The sequence below is a fragment of the Podarcis gaigeae genome (assembly GCF_964106915.1).
Source record: "Podarcis gaigeae genome assembly, chromosome: Z".
Taxonomy (NCBI): Eukaryota; Metazoa; Chordata; class Lepidosauria; order Squamata; family Lacertidae; genus Podarcis; species Podarcis gaigeae.
In genome coordinates, this window is record NC_139691.1 from 9882933 (window position 1) to 9901110 (window position 18178).

The 18178-nt window shown below is 46.7% G+C and overlaps 1 protein-coding gene across 2 annotated transcripts in view; it reads right to left on the reverse strand.

Annotated features, from left to right (window-relative positions):
* ARRDC1 (arrestin domain containing 1) overlaps positions 1-16707 on the reverse strand; it is a 53271-nt gene extending 36564 nt beyond the window's left edge. Inside the window, exon 1 of one of the 2 annotated variants that reach the window (XM_083721837.1) lies at positions 16290-16707. In XM_083721837.1, the coding sequence (XP_083577963.1) occupies positions 16290-16407 (118 nt within the window). In that variant the 5' untranslated portion in view covers positions 16408-16707. The remainder of the gene's footprint in view (positions 1-16289) is intronic. The other variant, XM_083721836.1, reaches the window with a different exon arrangement.
* Between the last annotated feature and the right edge of the window lie 1471 nt (positions 16708-18178).

Consider the following 18178-nt stretch of genomic DNA (forward strand, 5'->3'; position numbering starts at 1 on the left):
TGGTGCCTCTGGGGCAAAGCCAGTGCAGCAGACACTCCATCCCTCCCCAAGCAAGAGGACAATGTTAGAGGGATGGAAAATGCTGATTGAAGGTCTAGTTTGCAGCTGTCTTTGGAACGCAGGCACAGGGGGGATCACAGAGAGCCAGAGCTCATTGTGCAAAACCAAACAGGGAGCGGAGCAACTTTATACCAATTCTATGCCAGATAAGAGAACCGATCAAGCGTTTGATGCGCTACTCAGGTCTGATCCCCAAACAATCTGTTCTGGGGCTGTCCCCAAAGGCTTTTTCAAAAAGTCCTCTCAAGAGTGCTAGTTCCAAGAGTTGTATCCAAGTCATTCCTAATGGGCATGGCTAATTTTGGTCCATTGGTTTCAGTGGGTCTACTCTGAGTAGAATTAAGATTGGGTACCATCCCAAAAGACACCCTGCATAACAGGCAGTATATGTCCTGGTGTAAAATCCTAAAAAAGGCTCAGCATTGTAAACAAAAACAAAAAAGGTCAACAGCTTCAATCCTAAAAAACAGCTCAACAGCTTTGGGGTTAAATCCTAGAAAAAGCTCAACAACTTTAGGGTAGAATTGTAAAAAAAAAAAAAAACTCAACTTTGGTCGGCCCTCACACATGTTCACTTCATCAAATCTGGCCCTCTTTGAAAAAGCTTGGGCACCCCTGTAGTGTATAAGTTATCACCCTATATAAGTTAAGTTTATATCATGCAACATTTGTGATTGTAAGTTGTTTGAAAACAATTTTTAATATTGTGTTTTAATGCTATAACCCGCCCTGAGACTTTAGGGTGAAGGGCAGGTAACAAATTGTTTTTATTATTAATCTAAACACAGTTCCAGTACAGTTAAAGACTGGGGAAAACATCTACTTAAAAGGCTCACTGAAAGAGGAAGGTCTTCACCAGATACTTAACAGAATGGAACTCTAAATCATCACAACTACCAAGGTTGCTGAGAATCACAAGTACTGGTTGTTGCACTCAGGTCCTGTCTGTGGGCTTCCCATAATAAGCATCAGGCCACTGTGAGAACAGGATGCTGGACTAGATGGGCACTGCTTTGATCCAGCAGGGTCTCTACTTATGTTCTTAACAACAATTGGTTATCAATAAGATACAAGGGTCCAGGACAGTGGCATGTGTCAGTTTATATGAATGAAATAAATTTTAAGCACAGTCAAACGAGAGTAGATAAAAACATGAGAAATGGCAGCTTAACAATGAGGACCCATAAAACACTCTTAAAAACACACAGCAATTTATTGTGGCACCAGCTTTGGTAGACTGGAGCTGATTAATCTAATGCATTCTTAGTTCCCTAGATACCTGCCACTTCTTTGACAGAATAAATTGTCTAGTCCTGCAACGCCTCAATATTAAGTTGCTATTCCTCAATTTTAATCAACTCATTTCTCTTTGGATGACCAGCATTCACAAGACACTGGAGGGGTTTTGTGAGATTGCAATGAGCAGCCAGAAGCTTATGATTCCACACTCACCCACTTCAAATCTCAGCAAACTGAAGCTGAGCACAAGGGACAGGGCACAATCACAGAACAGATCTGCTGACCAGCTTCGATATTTGGCTTCTCTTTCTCTGCCTAAGCTCCCCCCACCTTTCAGAATCCACTGAGCAAATGGGAGAGAGATTATCTTCAAACAGCAGGACCAACACTGCAAGACACCACGGCTCCACTGACACCATTGTGCAGCTTTAACAACAAAACACTAATCCAACATGACATTAGAAGTCACAAAGGTCTAAAAGCATTGGTTCCCGAAAGGGGTGGTACTGTCCCATGGGGGACAGTAGGATTACCTTGTGGGGTGGGGAGCTAAAAGGCAAGGGGGCAGCAAGAGGGCACTGGAGGTGTAAGTGATTATCAGGCTTTGAAAAGCTGGTATGACTGAGTCAAGTCCATCAGTTTTGTTGAGTTAATTAAACTGAATCATTTTAATTGAATTTTGAATAAATCTCCGATTATTGGTTATTGTCGAGTACCGTATTTCTCGCTCCATAAGATGCACCTGACCATAAGATGCACCAAGTTTTTAGAGGGGGGGATGCAAGAAAAAAAAAATCTTTAAAGGGCGCGTTGAGTAGAGCCTGTATGCATCTCAGGCTCTGCTCAGCGCTCCCTTTCACGAGCCATGTAGAGAGTGTGTATGGCACTTGCAGGCTTTTCCCCAAGGAGGGAGAAGGGCAGCCCATCCCTTTTCCAGGTGGTGGGGGAAGGGACAGAGGGGCACCGCCAGCAAGAGCCGTGTGAAGCCTCCTCAGGCCGGTGAGATGAAGGCTCCCTGTGCCCTGAGGAGGTTTCACGCGGCTAAGCCAGAAGCTAGAACAGCGCTCCCTCTCACTGTTCTGGCTTCTAGCTTAGCCGCGCAACCTGCATTCACTCCATAAGACGCACACACATTTCCCCTTACTTTTTAGGAGGGGAAAAGTGTGTCTTATAGAGCAAAAAACACAGTATTTTCCTGTGTTGCTATCTTCTTTAGTGGGTCATGCAAGCTGCTATTCTGAACAATGCTTTTTATAGGGTAGAGGACACTGGGGATGAGTTTGTGGAACCAAAGAAGCGGTGGCCCAAAAATGTTTGGGAGCCACTGCTCTACAGAGACACACACCCCCGCCACACACACCCATCTACTCCTATTATCAGTTCCTAGCACCAGGACAGATCAAGCTCCCCAGCCACCCATGATTATCTTGCAAGTCTGAAGGAAACCGTTTTGTACACACTCATAGGCCTGTTCATGTAGCTAGGCTGGAGTGCAGTTTCTTATCCTGCCCCAATTGTGATGACTGGTGATTTGGAGAACCTTTTCAAGTCTTTTTTTCAGTGCCTGAGGGCGGGTGGGGTCAGAGATAAAAATGGGTTGAGCAAGGGATGTAAATTTCACCTTTGTACAGTCGGCTACTTTCTATGCAAATGCATGCACACACACCTCTTTATCTCCACCCAGGCAAGCAAGCACAGCATTCAAGGACACATTCCAGACAGGCAAAAGAGCTCTCAGGTTGCAAAGCCAGGTTGGTGAGGTGTGAGTTCCAAGGACCAAACAGAGAGGCCTTGAGGGCTGCATTTTGCCCTTGGGACTGAGGTTCTCCACCCACAATCTAGGTTTACTTCTACACTGGGTACTCAACACAGAATTGCCAGGCTCCCTTTTTTCTGCAAGACATCACGAGCATATTCACCTGTTCAGTGATTTAAATGTATAGTGCAGCTGGGGGTGGGGGTGGGGAATCATTAGTTGGGTACCATTGTTGGCAGTGGTATTTTTGTTTTTGTTTTAAGGGGAAAAAGGTGCTGGTACCATGAAGTTGTTACAGTAAGTGTGGCACTTGTAACATGGGGGGGGGGAGGTGCTGGTACTACATACCCTCGAGAACCCCCAGAAAAAAAGGACTGGTTGTTAGTACCAGAGAATGCTGGTACACAACATAACACAAGTCAAACTGAAAATATAGGTGTAACTGAACGTGAATTAGCAATAGCTGTTGACTTGTCCAGTAAAATTAATGAGGGGAAGGCTGTTATTTGAATTAAAGAAATATGGAACTAGAGTAGCTATTCCACTCACAGCTTAAAGGAGAGCAGCAATAATTGGGACACTGTTCAACGTCCACACCTGTAAGCACCTTTGGAAACTTTGGTGCAGCTGAGTCACTCTTCTGCCACAGGTTCCAAGGTCCAATTCACACATCATGCATGTTCATGAGTCACCAATGGTAAACATGAGTGAAGTCATCACAAATTCCTCCCCCACCGTCAGAATGTTTAAGTGTTGCTGCCCCATCAGCTTAGCACCGTGTTCAGATGATGCACAACCAAGCGGACCCACACAATCAGGAATAGAGCATGTGGTACAACATTACTTTAGAATGCACGTGGAGCAAGTCATAGGTTTGAGTGCTGCCCCCCCCCCCATTTAAATGCAGTTTTCAACAAGTTTCCACATCCTGGGACATCAAACTAATTCTCCACCGACTACCCAAATGTCCTAGCCATTGATTTCTTTTGGGGTTAGGCGCAGAGAACCACAAACCTTTCTGCAGCAAAAGTCTTAGAATCATAGAATTGTAGAGTTGGAAGGGACCCTGAGGAATATTTAGTCCAACCCCCTGCAGTGCAGGAATCTCAGCTAAAGCATCCATGACAGACGACCATCCAACCTCTGCTTAAAAACCTCCAAGGAAGGAGAGTCCACAACCTCCTGAGGAAGACCCTCCACTGCCGAACAGCTCTTACTATCAGAAAGCTTTTCCTGATGTTTAGTTGGAATCTCTTTTCTTGTAACTTGATGCCACTGGTTTGAGTCCTACCCTCCAGAGCAGGAGAAAACAAGCTTGCTCCATCTTCCATGTGAAAGCCCTTGGGACATTGGAAGACGGCTATCATAATTCCTCTGTCTCTCCCTTTTCCAGGCAAAACATACGCAGCTCCTTCAACTTTTCCTCATAAGGCTTGGTTTCCAGATTTTTTATCATCTTGCACACCTTCCAGTTTGCCAACAACCTTCCTAAACTGCAGCTCAGTAACAAATCATCTGCTTTGCATCGAGAAGATCCCAGGTTCAATATAATAATAATATAATAATTTATTATTTGTACCCTGCCCATCTGTCTGGGTTTCCCCAGCCACTCTGGGCGGCTTCCAACAAAGATTAAAAATACATTAAAATGTCACACATTAAAAACTTCCCCGAACAGGGCTGCCTTCAGATGTCTTCTAAATGTCAGGTAGTTCTTTATCTCTTTGACATCTGATGGGAGGGCGTTCCACAGGGTGGGTGCCACTACAGAGAAGGCCCTCTGCCTGGTTCCCTGTAGCTTTGCTTCCTGCAATGAGGGAACCGCCAGAAGGCCCTCGGAGCCGGACCTCATTGTCCGGGCAGAACGATGGGGATGGAGACGCTCCTTCAGATATACTGGGCCGAGGCCGTTTAGGGCTTTAAAGGTCAGCACCAACACTTTGAATTGTGCTCGGAAACATACTGGGAGCCAGTGTAGGTCTTTCAAGACCAGTGTTATGTGGTCTCGGCGGCCACCCCCAGTCACCAGTCTAGCTGCCGCATTCTGGATTAGTTGCAGTTTCTGGGTCATCTTGAAAGGTAGCCCCACACAGAGCACATTGAAGTAGCCCAAGCAGGAGATAACTAGAACATACACCACTCTGGCGAGACAGTCTGCGGGCAGGTAGGGTCTCAGCCTATGTACCAGATGGAGCTGATAAACAGCTGCCCTGGACACAGAATTGACCTGCACCTCCATGAACAACTGCGAGTCCAAAATGACTCCCAGGCTGCGTACCTGGTCTTTCAGGGGCACAGTTATCCCATTCAGGACCAGGGAGTCCTCCACACCAGCCCGCCCCCTGTCCCCCAAGAACAGTACTTCTGTCTTGTCAGGATTCAACATCAATCCATTAGCCGCCATCCATCCTCCAACCGCCTCCAGACACTCACACAGGACTTTCACTGGTTCTGATTTGAAAGAGAGGTAGAGCTGGGTATCATCTGCGTACTGATGGACACCCAGTCCAAACCCCCCAGCGGCTTCATGTAGATGTTGAAAAGCATGGGGGAGAGGACAGAACCCTGCGGCAACCCACAAGTGAGAGCCCAGGGGTCTAAACACTCATTCCCCCCCCCCCCGGCATCCCTGGGATCTCCAGATAGGGTGGGGAGAAACCTCTTGTCTGAAATCCTGGAAAGCTGATGGCAGTCAGTATAGAGCAGGGGTCTGCAACCCGCGGCTCCAGAGCCGCATGTGGCTCTTTTACACCTTTGCCGTGGCTCCGGGGCGGATACTAGCGAGGGGAGGAGGCGCATTGTGCACCCCAACACTCCCCACTGTGGCGGGCGCTGTACTGGCTGTGACGTCGCATGGGGGCGGTGCGTGCGTTAGTCACGCACCGTCCCAACATCACCTTCCTGCCTGCCCGCTACATTGTAAGGGGCATGTACGCTGGTCACTGTTTTGAAAGGGAGTGAAGAACACACACACAAAAAAGGTAACATGTTAATTTAACGTTTATTTCTATGAGGAGGAGTAATTCTGAGGGGTCAAACAAAGAAATAATAAAAAAGTTTTTAAAAAGTTATTTTAATAATGATGAGTTTTGTGGCTCCCAGTTTTTTTTATTATTCGGAAACGGGTTCAAGTGGCTCTTTTTGTCTTAAAGGTTGCAGACCCCTGGTATAGAGGGACCTAGAGGGGCCAGTCGTCTGACTTGACATAAGGCCTTTGTTCCAGCTCAAGGGATCATGGGGAGAAGAGGTGAGGTATTAAAATTGGAACCTGCTACCAATTTCTTGCTAGCTTTTAAAGGTAAAGGTAAAGGGACCCCTGACCATTAGGTCCAGTCATGACCGACTCTGGGGTTGCGGCGCTCATCTTGCTTTATTGGCTGAGGGAGCCGGTGTACAACTTCCGGGTCATGTGGCCAGCATGACTAAGCCGCTTCTGGCGAACCAGAGCAGCGCACGGAAGCGCCGTTTACCTTCCTGCCAGAGTGGTACCTATTTATCTATTTGCACTGGTGTGCTTTCGAACTGCTAGGTTGGCAGGAGCAGGGATAGAGAAACTGGAGCTCACCCCGTCGCAGGGATTCGAACCACCGACCTTCTGATCAGCAAGCCCTGGGCTCTGATGTTTAACCCACAGTGCCACCCGTGTCCCTTTGCTAGCTCTTACTCCAGAATAATTGCCACAGGCAGCGTTAAAAAGCTATTTATAAAAGCAATTCCAGCATTCCGACTCCCAAAAAGTTGGCAGTTGTTTGGGTGTTCTTTCCAAAACACCTTCATATATACACACACACCACCACCAAGGCAACTTGGCAAACCTCACCCTAGCCAACCAGACACTGCCTTAGCTGCTGCGACAAGAGGAGTGAACCATGCTGGGTTGGGACAGGGGTTCAGCCCCCTGCGCTGTGACACCCATGCATGACCTCAGGCCTAGCCTGCCATCTCTGTCTACGCTACAAAGCAGGGCAGAAATGCAAACTGAATGCAAAAATCTGAAGCCAGGGTATGAGGTGAGGGCTTCTCTTGCCTGCTTTGGCGATTTCTCACCAAGCCTACCCAAGAGAATTTCTCTCACCACCACACCACCCAAAGTGTTAATATTCACAGCTCTGATCCTAGAGAGAGAAACAGAACATAGCATGCTGAAAGAGGCAAGCCAGCCCGCTCCCTTGTTTTTGCAGCCCCCAGCCAGAGAAAAGACCAAGATGTTCCAGGAGCTGCTGAATCAACAGTCCCTTCCCAACTTCAAGGCATCTGCATTTGTCCAAGGCCATCCCTGTGTAGGAGAGGAGGGTGGTCCTGGCTCCCTGCCTCAGTTGGCAGCCTGCTTTATAAAGGTTCCTTGGTTCTCGTTAGCCAGTTGAGAACTCAGAAGCCCATTCATATTGCTCCAAATCAAGAGCATGGGGAACTTTTTTCGGTCTGTGGCAACATGCCCTTCTAGGAAACCTTTCAGGAGCCATATGCCAATTGTGGGTGGGCCAGATGCAAAGCCAGGCAGAACAACTCATGTAGATTTGTGGTACGGAAACACCCCAAGGGTATTTACCTATTTATTAGCCAGTGGTATGGTGGTTACAGGCCCCTGCTGGGAACTGGGAGACCAGGGTTCAAATCACCACTCAGCCATGCTGAAGATCACTGGGTAACCTCTTGTGAGTGGCTGTCTCTCAGCCTAACCTACCCCCCCCCCCCAGGGTTGTGATGAATCATGTATGCCACCTTGAGCTCATTGGAGGAAAAGTGGGATATAAATGCAATATATGTGTATCTATGTAAAATTTTACCCTGTTAATGCAGATGCATCACTTAGGGTAGCTTATAACAGTTAAACTCACAGCATCATTATAAAAGCAAACACGTATATATACACACACACACGTATTTTTTAAAACCATACAATACAGAACACGAGTAGGCAAAACTGATTACAAACAAAACTCTAAGATAAAAAGATGGTGATATGCCCGGCTGGGCAAAATCTACTACTAATACTGCCTTCACTAGCCTTTGGAAGGCAGTTAAAGAGGAAGCCATCCAAACTCAAAAGGGAAATAAATTCTACTTTGAGTGTGACTACTGAGAAAGGCTTATCTGTCATTACAGCCGGCCATATCAAGGGCCCCTCTATTTTATCTGACTCCCAGTTCCCAACCAGCATGGTTAATGGTGCCTAGAAAGAAGGGATGTTAAGAAGTGGGGTAAGGCATCAGTATTGAGACCTGTGCTTTCCAACATATATGTAACTGTCCTGGTGTTGAGCTCCAAAAGGATCTCTCCAGACTGGGTGAATGGGCATTAAGAGGTAAATGCAATGCAATGTCAGGAAGCATGGAGCAATGCTGGGGGGGGGGGGGAATACACCCCAGTTTCAAATATACACTGATAGGGTCTGCAAAGGGCAGTGTGACTCACCAGGAAATATATTGGGGCTATGGCATTACGGTGGGTGGCTTGGCAGAAATGCTGGTCCTGTGTACTGCCACTGCTGAAAAGACAATTTCGATGTAAGGGATCGTTAGGATTGAAAAGGAACTGCTAATATTGTAACACCATCATACAAATCTATGGTGCAACCACACTTTGAATCCTGTGTACAGCTGTGGTCACTGAATCTCAAGGAGGACATTGTAAGGCTGGAAAAAAAGATTCAGAAAAGGGCAGCCAAGATAATCACTGGGTGAGAGGAACTCCCAATCGAGGAACAGTTGGGGCTTTTTTAGTCTGTATAAAAAGGTAGTAAGGAGACAAAGGTAGTAAGGAGAGGTACATAAAACTGGACAGAGTTACATTTCTCCCCCTACCTTTTTCATTGTATTAGAACCTGCACTAATCCAATGAAGTTGAATATTGGAAGATCCAGGGCAAACAAAAGGAAATATTTCACACAACACAGAATTATACACTGGAAATTTGCTGCCACAGAATGTAGGTGATTGCCATCAACTTAAGATGGCTTTAGCAAAGGATTGGGGGTGGGGGGGGTTACACAAACCCATGGAGGAGGATAATGGCTACTATTCCTGATGGCTGTGGACCAATTCCTGTACAGGAGGCAGTATACCATATTTACTCAAATGTAATGCACACCTTTTTTGGCCAAATTATGTCGTGAAAATTAGGGTGTGCATTAGATTTGAGGACGCATTTACATTCGCCAGCAAATATTTTTTTGGTTTCAAGGCTTTGAAAACTGAGGTGTGCATTAGATTCAATAGTGCATTAGATTTGTGTAAATATGGTAAAAAGGTACAGGTAAAAGACCACTGACGGTTAAGTGCAGTCATAGACGACTCTGGGGTTGCGGCGCTCATCTCGCTTTACAGGCCGAGGGAGCTGGCGTTTGTCCGAAGACCATTTTTCCAAGTCAAGTGGCCAGCATGACTAAGCCGCTTCTGGCACAACGGAACACTGATACCAGAGCAGTGCCTGGAAATGCCGTTTACCTTCCCGCCGGAGCGGTACCTATTTATCTACTTGCACTTTGACGTGATTTCGAACTGCTAGGTTGGCAGGAGCAGGGACTGAGCAACGGGAGCTCACCCCGTCGCCGGGATTTGAACTGCTGACCTTCTGATCAGCAAGCCCAAGAGGCTTAGTGGTTTAGACCACAGCACCACCCGCGTTCCCCTGGTAAATACGGTATATACCTCTAAATGCCAGTTGCAGGGAATCACGTTGCTGTTTCCCTCAGGTGTGGCTTGCAGGCTTCCCATTGGGGCATCTGGTTGGCCACTGTGAGAACAGGTGGCTGAACTAAGTGGACCTTTGACCTGATCCATCCGGACTATTTTTATGTTCTTAACCCAAGATGCAGACAGTGATGGCTTCCCCACCAGCTAAATATATACTTTCACCATCCTCCTTCCAGAAAAGCATAAGGCATCTCCACAGCCCCCAAGAGTGGCTGGGGCAACTGAATCAGTTGGGTGGGGTATGATGATGATGATGATGCCCTGGGGTGCATCCCAGGGCCAAACAGAAAGGTTTGGAAATGCCACAATTGGCCCCGGGAACTGAGGCTCCCCAACCTTGATCACACCTGATGAAGAGTTCTGGAAAACTCAAGGTATTCCCCCAGCAATGTGGATTTTTGGTTTGTTTGTTTCATACAATTATATGCCACTTGGTTGTAAAAATAAATAAATGAATAAATAAATAAATAAATAATATCTCAAATCAATTTACAAAAGGAATATAAACTATAAAATTATCAGCAAAATTACCAATCAAATCTTAATATTCTTGTGCACCTGATGAGCCACAGATTTTCCACTTGTTTATAGGAAAACTCAAGAGGATATGGTGGTTTTGGTTTTTTGCTATATATATAATAGCACTGTTTTATCTGTTAACTATAGAGAATTGCCTTCAAGTCACCTTATGGACTGAATTCTTTAAGAAATGAATATACATGTCTGATACCTTTCAAGACTGTTATTTTATCCATGCATCCCGATTTAGGGATCAGCCATAGTATGATTGCTGTTGTCTATGTTTGCCTGTTGCATGTATTTCAGAAATAACAAGAATACATTTTTAAAAGTTGATGCTTGTATGACCTAACTATCCCATAGCCAATACACCTCCATGATTGAGGACCTGTCCCATGTGCAACGCAGAAGAACGATCTTCAGGCAGAACGTGTTTGTTAGTTCTATGCTATTAAATCTGGGGTGACCCCAAAACACACTTAAAAGTAAGGAAGAGGAGGGATGCACCCTAAGCTTTGAACAACATCCTTTTTTTAAAAAAGAAATAATTATTCAAAATTAAAACAAAACATATTATCCAGAAACATATCATCCTTATCCCCCCTTTTTCCTCCCTCCCCCCACAGAACCCACCTGCCCCCACCCCCTGGTTTCCCTCAGTTCCAGTCTTTGATTTCTCTAAAAATGCTGTTTTCTGCATGTTACAAAGTTGTATAGATCCTCAAACTATTTAGCTGATTATTATCAATAAAAAGTTTGTGAATGTTTATTCAAAACCTGCCAAGGAGTCCAGTTCTCTTTGTTGCGTCTTCAAATACTTTGTAAAGGGTTCCCATTCATCTTTAAAGTCACAGTTATCCTTGTCCCGTAGCTTTGAACAGCATCCTATCCTACAAAGACACAACCAAGAATGTATCCTGCAGGAGTCTTCAACCTTTTCAGACCCAAGAACCATTAGGGATAAGGAACAGAGAGACCCAGAATCCCATTGTGGTCCTCTATACCTCTCTATCTGGTCCTCAGAACTTTCCCTAGGTCACATGCCTCATCCCTTTTCTTCAGTGTTTTTGCCTGGCTGGAATACAGTCATACCTTGGGTTACAGACACTTCAGATTGCGCATCGCGCCAAACCCAGAAGTACCAGAACAGGTTACTTCTGGGTTTTGGCGCTTGCACATGTGCAGAAGCACTAAATCATGCTTTGCGCATGTGCAGAAGCACCGAGTCACGACCTGCACGTGCGCAGATGCGACGCTGGGAGTTGCGAATGCTGCGGGTTGAAAATGTGCCTCCTGCATGGATCACTTTCGCAACCCGAGCGTCCACTGTATGTCCCCGAATTCTTATCATGCCTCTTCCTTGTCTGGATGAAGGATGGAGAAGGGTATGCAAGTGAGTGTAGAATTTTGGCTACTGTGCGTTAAATGATTTACATTAGTTGCTCCACCCACTTTTACCTCTGACCCCACCCACTACTGACCTTTGGAAGCTTTCCCAGAAGGGAACCCAGGCTGGAAAAGGTTCCCTACCCTGGAAAGAAATTAGTGTTGACCTAGAGACAACACTGGGACATCTAAGGGAAAACACTATCCTAGCTCTGCAAGTGTCTGGTTTCTGGTTGCCCAAAACATAGTGTGGGGTTTATACCCCCAGCGCCTTATACATTTCTAAATACACTATGTACACTATGATTGGCATAGGGCAGTATTCTTGACAGTGCCTTGCATGACAATGCAGAGTTAAGCTTGGTGTAATTTTGGAATGTTTCATAGAAAATAATTTCCTGGGGCAGTAGGCATGTAATCCAATATCTTCTTTCAGAATGACTTGAACTGTGATTCCTGTGGAGTTTCATTGTACCTAAAAGAGCTTGCATGCCATGCTCTTGAAAATGGAGCTCCTTGTGTTTTCAGTAATCCTAAATACTTAGATTTGGAGTAAGGGGTAAAGGGACCCCTGACTGTTAGGTCCAGTCGCTGACGACTCTGGGGTTGCGGCACTCATCTCGCTTTACTGGCCTAGGAAGCCAGTGTACAGCTTCCGGGACATGTGGCCAGCATGACTAAGCTGCTTTTGGCGAACTAGAGCAGCGCACGGAAACGCCATTTACCTTCCTGCCAGAGTGGTACCTATTTATCTACTTGCACTTTGATGTGCTTTCAAACTGCTAGGTTGGCAGGAGCAGGGACTGAGCAACGGGAGCTCACCCCATCGCGGGGATTCGAACCGCTGACCTTCTGATAGGCAAGCCCTAGGCTATGTGGTTTAGACCTCAGCACTACCTGCATCCCAGGGCCACCTGCATCCTTATTTGGAGTACACAGTGGCTAAAAAGCCCCCCTTTCATGCTGATAGAGCGGCTCTAGAATGCTGGAAGCAGGGACCTTGCTGCAGAAATAGCAACAGGTCTCTGACAACAGACCACAGCACAGCTGGCTCTTGCACTAAAATTCTCATCCTCTCTGACCATGGGCCATTCCGGTTAGAGTGTCACACCAGGTCCAAATGCCCACTCAGCTTTGAAGTTCAGTGGGTGGCCTTGGGCAAATCACCACCTCTCAGTCTATCCTACTTCTTTGCAGGGCCATTGCAATGATACTTACCATTTCAGATACTAGGCATACTCAGAAGAAATATAGGTTATATTTTGCAATAAAAGTTCTAACAAAGGTGGCCAAGAGATATTAGGGTTGCAGCCTGAAGTACACCTGCTAGGAATTCCCACTGAACTTAGAGGGGCTTACTTGTGAGTAAACATGCTGAGGTTGAGCTATACCAAGTCAATTTACTAAGCCCCAGGGGGACTTACTCCCCCAGTAAGCATGTGGAAGTATTTGCTGTGTATGATGAAGAAGTACCCCTCCCCATTGGAACCTCACCTCCAACAGGGACTTCACTGAGCTGCCTTATTTTGATTATGCATTTTGCGTTTTTATATTGTGATTTTATCTTGTGAAGCATGGGTAGAGGGTGGTATATAAGCTTAATAAATAATAACAACATAATAACAACTCAAGTCCAACCTACACAAGGTGCACTATGTGGTTAATATCATCAGCCTACCTGAGAGGGCTACTGTGAGAACAACTGGAGATATAAGAAAATCACTTTGAGCGCTCAAGAATTGCACTACAAGTATCAGGAAGGGGGCCAGTACCAGATGTGGCCCTTGGGTCTCTTCCTAGGCCACTCCTCTGCAAGCCACACCCCTCTTCTCAGACCACACCCCTTTCCACTCCCACTTTGTGTCCTCCTTGAGTGCTTCTGTGTGACTGAAGAATGGAGGGTTGTGCGTATACGCAAACCTGAACTATGTGACTTCAAGGCTCACTCCATTCCTGTGACTGCAGTCTGTTTTCACTGCTTTTAATGCTGAATTTTAACTTATTGTAACCTGCCCTGGGACCTGCTGCTAAAGGGTGGGTCATCATAATAAAAATTATAGACTGAACTTGATCTTGGTTTTGGTGTACTATATCCTACTGTACAAGCCATTGTTCCGTTTACTTTTGGGTTCTGGTTGTGCCCGCCATTGTCATGCAACCCTTGGAACACTGCCTAGGAAAGGAATGCGGACCTCAGGCTGGAAGAAGTTTCCCTACCTGCTGATGAATATCATGGCATTATATCTCATTGGGACAGGTTGAAAACAAGAAAACTGGAAGCTTCAATCCCTACCTTGCAGATCTGCACAGTTGAAGGAAATCTACTTCCAAATCCACTCCCAATGTAGGCATCTGTTTTATCCAGGTTCCTCTGTGCCAGAGCTTTCCAAACCGTGTGTCGCGACACATTAATGTGTCAGGCTGCAGTGCGTAGGTGTGTCACGCAAACGTTCCCCACACTCCCTTCAAGGGCTGGGAAGGGGTTAGTTTAACCTCTGGTTTGCTAGTAAAACTGAATTACTGTGTCGTGAAATGATGCATGTCTTAAAAAGTGCGTCGCCAACATGAAAAGTTTGGAAAGCTCTGCTCTGCACCTTCCCCAACCACCACCTGGCCACACAACACCCAAGCCTAACCTGCTTATCCAAGTGCACCATATGTTCCAATTTCCAGATGTCAATGCTACATACATTTCACACATTATGCGCATCCACGCAAAGGGCACAGCAAGTCACTCTGCCTCCAGAGGCTATTCATGCGGCTAATAGTGCAGGTATAGCTAGTGGTGTACTGGTGCCTGCCAGATGTTTCCAGACTTCCAGCTCCCATCAGGCCCAGTCAAGTGCAGCCAATGGTCACGGTTGAGTTGCACTTCAGCAACATCTGGCGGGCACATTGGCGACCTCTGGGGTAGTGGCTAAGAGCATTGGATCAGAGCTAGGGAGCTTTGGGTTCAAGTCCTCACTCAACAAAACTCACCTAGTCACTATGGGCCAGTCACCCACCTACCATGCAAGGTTGGTGGGAAGCCATAAAATTCAAGAAGTCAATGTAATAATATATCTCACCCAGCCTTTTTCTCCTCGTGCAGAAAAAGGTTTGTCCGGAGTTTATGCCACAGATAGAGCAATGATATACATGTCTACAACAAGTTGTTTTATGCTCAGTAGGGCTTACTCTCAGGTAAGCATGCACAGGATTGTGGCCTCAGTCAACCATCAACAAGGATGGATGCAACTTGGACTTTTGGTATATTTGATTCATTCTGGCTCAGCTGAATATAGAAAAAGTTGTCTCCCCTGCAACCAATATTTCAGAATGCTCAGGGTTGCTTCTTATACATGTGGGGAAACCTGTGGCACTGCAGATGTTGCTGAGCCACAGCTCCCATAATCCTCTACTAATAGCCATGCTGGTTGGCACTGGTGGGAGTTGGACTTCAGTGACATCTGAAGAGCCACAGGTTGTCTCCTGCCCACCCCGCCTTAAACCCAACAGAACACTGTTCCCTTCCAGAAGACCACTCCCCACCCCAGTTCACACAAACTCCCTAACTGTGCTGAACACACTTAAGTTCTACTAAGAGAGTTCTGGGGTGCCTGTCACTCTCCTACTCCACCAAATCTGGAAGCAATGAGCCCATTGAGCTCAGATGCTTAAGATTACTCAAGCACTAAGAACTTGAAGCACTCTCCACATGTTCAGAAGCTCCTAACACAATCATGTCACAAGGCAAAGCATACAGAAAGCGGTTTTACCAGACCTGACCACTCACTCAGGAGTTAAGCCTCTGGGGCACTCCTTTCCGAAAGAATGCTGAAGAGTTAGCCAGACAATTGGGGGGGGGGGGTTCCTTGTGTGTGGCTATTACTATTATTAATTTATTACCTGCCTTTAACCCTAGGGTCCCAGAGCAGGTTATAACACTAAAACAAAATGTCAACAACAGTTTAAAACAACTTACAATAATAAAAATGTAGGTCCTAAAGTATTTTAAGATTCATCCCACCACTTCAGTGGATCTGGATGGGGTTAAGATTTTTACCACCATAGACCTGCAGAAGAGACACAGAGAGAAATATACCTACATGGCAGCAAAGACATGGGGCAGAGGGAGACAGAGCCACAGACAACAGGAAAAAAGTTATCATTTCAGACAGGTAGTTGTGGGGTGTGGCTTATTTGACATTAAGGCCTCCTTCAACGCCCCAGAATCAAGTCTCGCTGCTCAAACCAGGCAAAGATACAATACACAGTCCCTGAGCATAGACAGAGGATATTTTCCTCAACCGTAATTAAACTTCCCCCCGCTGCGCGCACATCAAAGCCACTCCTCTTTCTCTCCCACGAAATAAAGTGGGAAGAAGAAAGTAATCCTGGCGCTACACGGTGCGACTGTGAGCCTCGGCGCCTAATTGCAAAGGGGCTTAGAGAGTGAAAGAAGGTGGACGACAAGTGGAAAGGTCCCACCACCCAAAAAAAGTGTCCCGACAGCTGTGCACCCCTGCACCTATTCGCAAGCAGGCTTCGCGCAGAGGGTTAATGGGAATAGGAAGACGTGGAGAGGGTAGTGGAACGGACGTGGGAAACGGAGTCCCCCTCCCTTCCCGCTCCCTCCCTACTTGCTCGCTCACCGCGGTACTGGAGCGCTCCAGCCAGGCGGACGGTGACCGTGCCAGTCAGAGGCTCGCCGGGGCTGTAGACGACGCGGCTGTCGCCCAGGCGGATCTCGAAGAGCTGGATCTTCCCCATAGCCGAGCCGGAGCTGGAAGGGGTCGGACGATGGAGGCCTTGCGCTCTTGCTGTCGCTACGGGCTCCTCTTTTTTTCCTGCTTCGGGACGACGGTCGGCGGCGGCTGATGCCTGCTGCGCTTTTACGCTCCGCTCTGCTCTCTCCGCCTCTCCGGGCAAAACTGCGGAAGGCGCAGCTCGTCTCTCGTTCGCTCTCTACCTGCTTGCTCAGGGGACGGCCTGCGCATGGCCGGCCCCTTAAAGGGCCATCCCGTGGCCCCGCCTCCTCTCCTCCTGCCTTCCTTAATCCTGGCATTCAGCTTCAGAGGCAGCCAGTCAAGGAAACACTAACCCCGCGCCGCCGCTATTTACGCGTTTGGATTTCATCCCCGCGAGATGAGATGATGGGTTTATCTTGGAAGTTGGGTCTATGTTTGGGTCTCATCAGGATCAGCCGCATTCATAAGACGCTGTGCAGGTTTATCTTCCAGACAGAAGAGCTGAGGATAGAGCCTCCCGGCTCGGAGGCAGTCTATCGCCAGTCCAGTGCAAAAGATACCTGCTGAATCTCTCAATCATCACCCCTGCACAGCTTCAGAAAACCACAGAATTAACCAGTTAACAGAAGTAAAGTCTGCCATCCTATCTCGCCCAGTCTCCTGCGGGGGGGGGGGTTGGGGGCACCTTAGTACTGAGCCACACCATCGGTCCCTCTAGTCAGTATCCTGTGCATTGGGGGTGGGGGCTTTTTTCAGTCCGAGGGCCAAATTCATTTGTGAGCTACCTTCCAGGGGCCATATGCCCATGGATGGGCAGGGTCAAGGGCAAAAGTGGGCAGGCCAATGAATGTGCCTCTTCCCTTTCTACAATAGACTACATTCCAGCCATTCAGAGCTGGAAGTTTCTCTATACTATAAACTTATAGTGGTTTTTAAGGGTGCAGTGCCCCACACTGGTGTGGAAGGAGAGGATGGTAAGTGTGGCAGGAAGATTCAGGGACAATCAAAGAAACATTAAAGATTCCCATGTAGTATGGAAGCAGTACCCATGCCTCTTTCCAAGAGCATTGGCTATTCTTCTATAGTTCTCCATGATGCATTGTTGGGAACAGGGATTTTCAATTCTGACAAATATTAAGGATCAGAAAACAGAAAGGTTTGTTTGTGTTGAGGAGATGAGAGTTTGTTTGTCTCAAGTTAGACCTGGTATAAATGAGATAACCCAGCAAAAGCAAGTTCACGCCTCTCATTGAACGCATACTTTTACATATTTAAGAGGCTCGTTTGTAATAATATTTTGGGAATTATTCATGCCCTTATGCAGCTGCATTGTTTTATACTTTTTGGATGCCCATGGGAAGGAACAAGGAGTATTTCCTTCTGTAAGTTATTGTAGGATCCAAATGGGATTTTGGGTCTTACACTTTCTGTGGGCAAAACAAAGGAACCAAGGAAGTTGCTTTATTCTGAGTCCTAGTCCATCTAGCCGAGTATTGACTTGCTGACTGGCAGAAGTGTTATCCCAGCCCCTCCTGGAGAGTGACCCTGGGGTCGTCTGAATGCAGACCATTTGCTCCACCCATTGAACTATGCAGTTCCCTATGGGGTGTGTCGTGTGTGTGCCTAAAACATATCAGATATCAAAAAACACATTAAAAAGCCACATACATTGGCATCTGTTGCTGCTGCTGCTATGCTTCCATCTCTGCAAAAGAGCTCAGGAAGAAGGAGTTTGGATTTGATATCCCGCTTTATCACTCCCCTAAGGAGTCTCAAAGCGGCTAACATTCTCC